Here is an 8,964-nt window from a genome sequence, read left to right as displayed (position 1 = left end):
TCGAGGGATACAGGGATGCAAATTGGATATCAGATACTTTCAAAATCCACTAGTGGATACGTCTTTACCCTGAGAGGTGCTACAGTCTCACTACAACAAAATGATACTTTAATGACAAAATCACTTCGTCTCCAATAGTGAAATTTTCGTCACCAAATTGATCCGTGACGAAATAATTTCGTCACCACGTTCGTCACCAATTCGTCGTCACTAAAAGTACCCGGTGACGAAAATTTATTTTGTCACCTATTATTGGCATTTGGTGACGAAATATTTCGTCACTAAATGTTAAATATTTTGTCATCTATAATATCCATTTCGTCACCAAAATTAAATAAAATTTTATTATATTTATTTTGGGTGACAAAATATTTTGTCATTAAAAATAGTGATAAAATTTTTAGTGACGAAAACTTTTTGTCAAGAAATATTTTAATTTAGTGATGAAATAGTGAATATGTGTGACAAAATTATTTGTTGGAATTAGAAAGTTTTAGTGTCAATTTTTTCCGTCACCAATAATAAATAATTTTTAAAAATTGAGGGGAGGGTTATATTTGCAATTTATATATTTTTTTCAATAAACAATACATGTACATTTTAATAATCTATTAAATAAAATATTTAATACAAATCAATATAAAATTAACTTGTTCATTATCATAAAACAACCCGAGCAAAATACATGTCTCATAGCATCAAGAAATTAATATATAACATCCAAATTATAACATCTATTTTAGTAAAATCAAAAACTACAACACAATCAAAATAACTTGTGCATTTTAATAACCTGCTGAATATAATATCCATTACAAATCATTACAAAAACCTGTTCATTTGGTAATATCAACAAAAACCTGTTCATTTTAATCTATTCAATAAAATATCAACAAAAAGATAAGATCTATCACAATATAATCATAGCCCACAACAACATAGTCAAAATACATGTTTGGTAATATCAACAAAAAGTACAACTACACTGTGATGGATGTGTCTGGTAATATCAACAAAAGACTCTTGCTATGCAGGTTACCAAATTCGTTCATCTCCAATCTGTCATTTAAAAAAGAAAAAATAAAAACAAGACAACAACAACAAAGGGTTAAGGTAACCATTCACTAAATATGTTAATATGCAACCTATAAGAGAAAAAAATAAAAATTTCAAAGTAAATTTTAAACCAAATTTTTACCGTACTTGTTCCGTAAATTTTTACAACTTACATTAGTTCCTCCCAAGGTGTTCATAATATTTCTTGGCCTTTTAACGACTATTTCAAGATTTTACTCCCTAACGGCCTATTTTCAAGCCTAAATGTTTTCCAACTGAGAGTCCTATGATTGTTCTGTAAGTTTTCACAACTTATGTTGATTCCCCCCAAAGTGTTCGTGATAATTTCTGATAATCTCAAGGTGTTTGTGATGTTTTTCGAGCCTTTAGATGCATACTTCACTATTTTCCCGGGACCTTGTGCCTAAATGTCAAAAGTAGTTTTTTATTCTACCCTAGTTAAAGAAGAAATGTTCTACTAAATTAACATATAAACATAATATACTAACCAAGAAGCTTGTTCATTAGAATTTGAACTTTCTCCATTCTCAAAATTTCCCGTGATACCTTTCTGCGTCAAACACTCTATGATACTTTGTATCTTCTTGCTTTGTTTCTTCTCTGACTTTTGAAACCTTGCAATTTGTTCATTTTGCTGTGCTATTTGCATCTTAAGGCGTTGAACATAGTCACTATTTTCAGCAGGTACAACAGTAGTCTTCATAGAAGAAGAAGGCCTCAAGCCGAGTCCTTTCACATAACCTGACTTGGCTTAAGCACCTTAACTGACAACTCCTCTTGGCTTAAAGGGATCACACCAGTCTGCGAGAGGTGTTCGGCTTGCGTCTTTATCATGTTGTCCTGTTAATTTAAAATAAATCGAACAATTATTAGTTATTCTACCCTACAAAGCAAATAAATAATTTTATCAAAATTAATATGCATTGCCTTGTACATACATAATTAGCTTGGCTCTCCGACGAAATCCATTCATGTGTGTTCGAATTATAGTGGATGGACTTGTAAAACTTTGCCAAATCAGGAACTTCTCCATTTGCAATTATCTGATTCATTTGTTTTTGAATGTTATTTCAAATATTTAAATAACAAAGCCTACTAATCTGATAAAATAAAATAGCAGAACACACCGAGCTGTGAACCCTAACTGGGATTGATTTTGATCCACATCTATGTTTTGTTTTCATTTGCATCCTATTATTCACATTAGTTAGTGATTGTTCCTACACGATTGAAACACCAATAAAAACAACAAAACTTAACATTAGTAAGAAGAAAATTAATTTTTGACAATTAACATAAAACATTATACCATGAATTCTTTACTATTCCACTTCTTGTCAATTAAATGGCTTAATTGTCTAAAAACTGTATCAGAATGGTTCTTCAATTACCATAAGTAATTCTAAAAGGTAATTAAGGCATTGACAGAAAAGAAAAATATCCCAAGCGACAACAGTAAAATAAGGAAAAAAAGAATTTCAAATAATTTCTTAACATAACAAGAGAAAAATAGACAATGAATTAGCTGTACCTGACACAATAGTTCACCACCAAACATTGCTAAATCAATCTACAAAATAAAGTTCAATTATTTTGATAAGTAAAAATAGGATAATTCAAATCAAATAACATAAAAAGAAACCAAGTTGGTGACATATGAGATGAATTCACAGTCATGATCAAATACCAAGAGTTAGAACCAAAAAAAGAAACTAATAACCCAAAATTTGGCATGATCCGAATTGGGAGAATTCTGGCTAAAGGAGCAGTAATTCCGGCAAATCCATCACTTGAACCGATATTGAGAAGAATTATGCTAGTCATACTCTTGCCAAATAGCCACTGCCACATGCCTGCTTCATTTTTGAGGACGTACACATTCTCCATTTGTATAGACCCAGACATGTAACACATGGAACCTACAGGCCAACCAAATTTCACACACATTGCAGTGGAAAGAATAAATACAAAATGGTTTAGTTCAAGGGACAACAGTGTAATTTACTCTTTTTTTCAAAATTCCAACGCGGGACTAAACATGGTGTACATTTTTTTTTCTTTTTTTGTGCAACAATAGAATAGTCTGGCACTTTAAGAGACAGATGAACCAAACAAACCATGTACCTGTGGCAGTGTGAAGACAAATGCTCAGCTGTCTGTTCCAACTAGGTGTCATGGATTGGGGCTGGAAGCAGGATCTGTTCCTACTCTCAGTCCCTATTCAGATGCAATCCAGCATAAAAAAAACAACCACATTTAACTAAATAATATTCTCCCTTGCTTTTATAATTCCAATTTCCAAAAGAATTGTCAAACATCTACTCCTTATATGCAGTTATGCATTCTTTCTGTTCAGAAAGCTTCAACATGGAAAATATAAATATAAAATAAAATACAATTAAAAGTTAATAACACATCTGACAGCCAACATAGTGAATATTCACACAATTATACCTCTCTGACCATATCAAGAGAAGACATGTTTTCCAAGCTGCAAACAGCATGTGCTCCAACTTCTAGTAGCAGAGGGTATGCCCCAAGAAACTCGAAACTCTCTGTACATCCTGCATCTAAGTAGACAATGGCATCTTTAATGTGCTCTGATATCTGAACAATTTAAAGAGGAACCTTGAAAAAAGATTCATTTAAAAGATACATGAAAGTAATTAAAATTTAAAATGCAAGGTAGTCCAACTTCAGCCCAATAAATAAAGAACCAAGTGCACATAAGTTACATTTTCCTGAGGAAAAAAAATTACCAATTGATGCTTGTCAATAGAGGATAATCAACGTAGGCATAACAAGCAAGTCTGTTTGAAATTGTTCATTGATGGGTTGCTTTGAAGGAATTCTGGTGTGTAGTTCACACTTCACAACCCTCAATATGCATTTCTACATTTGCTACTTATATTAATTTAAACTTTTTAAAGCTACACACAAATTTTGGTCTCCGAATTAGACATAGTGAGCTCCATACAGACTTGTAGGTGTGAGAGCATTGTGATGTGATTCTTCTTTTCCCATTTTTCTCAAATTATGGACGCACAAAAAATAAAAAATGCAACTAATTCCGAAGAGCTTAATTGGAAGTCATAGATAGTAGAGGAGAGAGACTTGATGAATGTGAAATGTCATTTTCTCTTAATTGACACTAATAATACCTCCTCTCCTCGGTACTTACATTGCAAGAGTCTCCAACAATAAGAAGGAAACCCACTCATAACTCTCTTTCCACCAAATAAATCACACTTCTAATGCCTTTAATAAAATAAAATAAAAAAGCAAACTCACTTTCCAAAAGTTAAAAGGCTATCCTCCAAATCAGCAAGATGATAATTATGATGCACCCAGAAATATTATCAATAATTGTTATTTCTACAAAATGTAAAGAGAAATGCTGTAGTTTAAGCGTTTTAAAAATTGTGAAAAGATTAGAAGAAATTTTGAAAACAATAAAAGTTGTCTCGAAATTATGAAAAGATTAGAAGAAGTTCTGAAATCAATAAAAGTTGTTTTGAAATTAATGAAAAGTAGTTTGTATTCTTCATTTTTTTTTTTTCTTTCTTTCTTTCTTCTTGTGCTCCAATGAAAAGATGAGTGAAATGTGAAAGGACTATATGATAGTATAGAAGTATACTGATTTTTTTATTTTTTTTCTCTTTCTTCTAGTTAATTTTTTTTTTAAAGTAATTTAATTATGACATTAACATCTTTGTAGTTAGAGTGAATGTCTAGTTCAGATTTAGAGAGGGAAGTTGTAAGCATCACAGTGGAGTCCATTGTTGTGGAGGCCCACAACTTCTCCCACAAAATTCAAAGTCAACATTGAATCTAAACAAAGTGGAGAGAAGCACACCAGTTGAATGTGGGTGGGAGGCTTGAATTCCATAAAATGAAGCGTATTGGGTGACCCTTTTAGCTTGTTTTAGTGGGAACAAAGTCATTCTTTAAAAAAATTAAGGGTTGTAGATTCGGTTGGTGATACATATTGAAAAAAATAAAAAGAATAAAGTTCAGAAAAGAATAAAGTTCAGAAAAAAAAAGAAGAAAAAAAAATAAGAAATACAAAGCAGGAAAAAAATAACATCAAAGAATAATAATATGAATTGAAAAGAATCAATCTTATCAATTCAATCAGAAACATTGTTCCTGCAGTGCAATCTAATAAGAAATAGCATCAAATAAGCAAGAAAAAAAATCTTTAAAAAACCCTAGCAATCCACTAGAACCTAGAGATATAATGGTTCTTCTCTAGTTCAAAACTCAATAGAAAGCAGATAGAATTGCAGGTTATGTTATGAACCCTTGACAAAGAAACAAATAACTGAAACAAAGGAAATACAAAGCAAATAGAACAGAGATTCAAATAACAAATTGAGAGAGAGAGAGAAGTAGAATACAGAGCAAAGAGGAGATGAACCTACCGAGCCAGAATCAAGAGGCGATGGTGTAGCACAGCAACGGTAAATGGCGAAAACCCGACGGTCAACAAATGTCTACGCCGACGTGTGATTGTGAGAGGGAGAGAACTTCCAATCGTGAGAAAATGGATGTGCAAGGTGAAGAGAATGGGGGTTTTACCTAGCAGCAAAAACACGGGGGAAATTAGGTGGGAAGGTAAAAATCAAGGTCCCTGTTTGGTTTTAGTTCAACTTTCTATTTTGTTATTATTATTTTTTTACTTACCCAGAAAAAGCTTTCTATTCTTTTTAACTTACCCAGAAAAAGCTTTCTATTCTTTTTAAATATATTTTAAAATTAAAAATTATTCATATACTTTGTAAAATTATATAAATATATTTCAAAATTAAAAATTATTAAAAAATTTTATTTCTTCCTAAAATATTTAGTGACTAAATTATATTTTGGTGACAAAATTATTTTTTCACCAAAGATAAAAATATTAGCCACAAAAATAATTTTGTCACTAAATGATATTAAAATATCACCAAATTATTGGTGACAAAAATATATTTGTCATTAATAATTTTATAATTGGTGACAAATTTTTTCGTCACCAAAAGTCTATTAATTTTGGCGCCCTCCGAAAATGTTAGCCGGAAAATATTTGGTGACAAAAGAAATATAAATAATGACGAAATATAATTTCGTCACCTATTTTTTTTATTATTATTTAGATTGGTGACGAAATTTTATTTTTGTCTCTAAAAATGATACATTTGGAGACGAAATATGATTTTCGTCATTAAAAGATACATATTTCGTGACAAAAAAAAATTTCGTCATTAATTTTCGTCTCTAAAGACTATTTTTGTTGTAGTGTCTCTTGGAAATCCCCCAAGCAGACATGCATAGCCAGGTCAACAATAGAATCTGAGTTTATCACATTAGATAAAACCAGAGAAGAAGTAGAATGGCTTCGTAATTTCTTAGAAGACATTCCAATATGACCTAAACTTGTGCCAGCTATATACATTCAATGTGATAGAGCAATAGGAGGGGCACAGAATCATATGTATAACAGTAAGTCTCGACACATTCGTTGAAGACATAATACCGTTAAACATTTGCTCTCACATGGAATAATTTCCATGGAATATGTAAAGTCAAGAGAGAATATTGTGGATCCATTAACTAAAGGGCTAGCTAGAGAGCAAGTGTACCATTTATCGAGGGGAATGAGATTAAACCCTATTACTTAAAATTTGCCATAATGGAAACCAAACCTAGTTGACTAGATATCCCAAGATCTAGATTCAAAGGGACAACCGAATTATAGATGACTTCATGTATCACTAAGGAGGTTTTCTCCTACCTATTTTATGATTAGAAGAGTGATACTTGCAGCATTAGTAGGATAAGCTTTGCTTTTAATGATTCTTATAGCTTGGACATCCAAGTAGGGTATGGCAGGATGCTCTTAATAAGAAGCCATCTCTGTGAGTGTGAACTGGACCAGTTCATTGAGAATTGAGAAGGCTAAATTCTCTAGAGCACTCATGAACTAGTAGGTGTTGTTCAGGGCCAAAATAAACACAATTGTGAAAACCAAACTATGTCTGCGAATATATTATATGTGGTCTATTGTCTTTGCTTACACAAACAGCTGAACAGTTCAAGGCATTGCGTCTACTGGTTAGCCAGTAAGTCCGATAGGCTTGAAAAAGCTACCTGTCTCAATGTGGTGTATCTTTTTAATGTACTATTTCTTTGTTTGAATCTTGTTGCATGTCCGTTATCATGAATTCCATTCATGTGGAGGATTGTTGGAAAATAGTTTTGTAAAATCTTATTTTTTGCTAACTTTAAGCATTAATTAAGGTAGGACCCAAGCGTTGTTTTTAACGTTTCTAATTGGGTTCATGTTTAATGTTACGTAGTGAATAACATTGTGTATTTGGTTGCTCAAAATCATTTCCGGATGAATAAGAATTCAACGTACATTTTGGGGTTCGTGGATATGGATTTAGGTAGGTTTTTACACATTTGTGAAATGTGTTTGTCCCACATTGGAAAGGCTTAAGGATTTATATGGGTATATGAACTCTAAATTGGGATACTTGGGATGGGTCCCAAGGGGTACCTAAGTTTGTGGAAGGGTGAGGATAAAGTAGGCTAGACCCATTGGATCCAAAACAAAAACACACATGCACGCCGCCGCCGTCTGTCCGTCCGGTCGGTCGGGCAAGCTGGGCTTGGGGGCGGGTGTGTGGTGTGAAGTTGGGTTGAGCTTGTCCAATCCAATACTTATATTTTTAGGCAAAAAACATTTGTGTTTTGTTTATTTATTTTTGAATTTCGGTTTCAAAATTCAAATTAAATCTATTTAGATTTTTTATCCACCTGAACAAGTTCATACCTGATTAAACTCCACCCGAAAGGTTCATACCTGTTGAATTCTACCCAAATAGATCTGTTTATATTCCGAACAGGTTTCTACCTATTGAAATCAGATCTGTTATTGTTCCGAATAGGTTTCTATCTGTTGAAACCTATTTTGAAAAACTACAAGCTCTCCTATAAATAACCTGCCATCTAGCAATTCATTTCATCCAATTTTTCCCTGACCATTTCGTCTTTCTTCTTCTGCTCATCTCTGTGCTCCTGCATTTGTCTACCATTTAGTTTTTAAGAAAAAGAAAGAAAGAGTTACAACATTGGTTTTTTGGTTTGCTAGACTTGAGTTTGTAGTACTGCAAATCAAGTATTAATCGTTGCATCTTGGGAAGCAGACACAGTTAAATCTCGAAACACCGCAAGGGCGAAATCTACTTTAAAGAGATTGTGTCTAACACAAGTCCCGACTTATAATTTCTGTAAGCTACTGATTTGGAATTTAATTTACATAATTATTTTCTAAATTAAATATTTTTATTTTGTTGTTTATTTTATTTATACATTATTTACACATACACACATCCATTGTGGGAATAACAAAAAGAGAGGCTATAATGACAGTTTTTAAACATCACTATATCCCAACGGCTAGATTTTTAAAATGTACAAATATCTATGACAGCGTTTTCAAAACGTCAGTAAATATTATGTGATGTCATTTTAACGTTATGTACAACATTTAGTGGCGTCCTATAGTATTGTAATGACGTTTCTAAAGCGCCAGTAGGTTATAGAGACGGCTGCGTTTTCGGCGTTTGGTGCTAAACGTCACAAAAGAAATTAACGGCATGTTACAGACCTATAGTGACATTTTTTAAACGCCTCTAAAATTCGAATTTCCTGCAGTGTTATGTAGTTCAATTCTTTTTCTTAGCGGTGGTATTATGAGTTATATAGGAGCACTATAAAGAATTCTCAAACTAGAGTTCATGCGTTTAGCCAAATCTCCTACACTCCACTACAACTTGAAGTGTACAACTCTTGAATCTAAGCTAGGACATTCAATGTACTAAAAAAATCTCAAAGAAA

General features: G+C 32.5%; 1 protein-coding gene across 15 annotated transcripts; it reads right to left on the bottom strand.

Annotated features, from left to right (window-relative positions):
• Positions 1–770: 770 nt before the first annotated feature.
• On the bottom strand, positions 771–5,705 carry LOC114283924 (uncharacterized). 15 transcript variants are annotated; one of them, XM_082887316.1, is made up of 8 exons: positions 5,502–5,705; positions 3,541–3,684; positions 2,904–3,294; positions 2,609–2,647; positions 2,205–2,297; positions 2,016–2,120; positions 1,566–1,917; positions 771–1,059 (listed from the first exon to the last, which is right to left on the bottom strand). In XM_082887316.1, exons 3-7 carry the CDS (start codon positions 2,955–2,957, stop codon positions 1,810–1,812), a joined length of 399 nt encoding a protein of 132 aa, XP_082743442.1. In that variant the 5' UTR covers positions 2,958–3,294; positions 3,541–3,684; positions 5,502–5,705; the 3' UTR covers positions 771–1,059; positions 1,566–1,809. The 15 variants fall into 15 exon arrangements, 13 of the variants coding, with proteins under 13 accessions (XP_082743442.1, XP_082743443.1, XP_082743439.1 ...); XM_082887317.1 differs by having other exon boundaries at positions 3,541–3,647; XM_082887313.1 differs by having other exon boundaries at positions 2,904–2,996; positions 3,541–3,647.
• Between the last annotated feature and the right edge of the window lie 3,259 nt (positions 5,706–8,964).

This window comes from Camellia sinensis, chromosome 9, assembly GCF_055761805.1.
Source record: "Camellia sinensis isolate YWXY chromosome 9, ASM5576180v1, whole genome shotgun sequence".
In the NCBI taxonomy this organism is placed as follows: domain Eukaryota; kingdom Viridiplantae; phylum Streptophyta; class Magnoliopsida; order Ericales; family Theaceae; genus Camellia; species Camellia sinensis.
Note: the sequence above shows the minus strand (reverse complement) of the source record. Positions and strands in the feature narration are given on the sequence as shown.

Bases quoted from the DNA above. Each gene is read 5' to 3' on its own strand.
- LOC114283924 (XM_082887313.1), bottom strand. The intron at 2,298-2,608 runs GTACAGCTAATT...TCAATCGTGTAG, and splicing joins GTGGTGAACTATTGTGTCAG to GAACAATCACTAACTAATGT. The intron at 2,121-2,204 runs GTGTGTTCTGCT...CAAATGAATCAG, and splicing joins CAGTTAGGGTTCACAGCTCG to ATAATTGCAAATGGAGAAGT.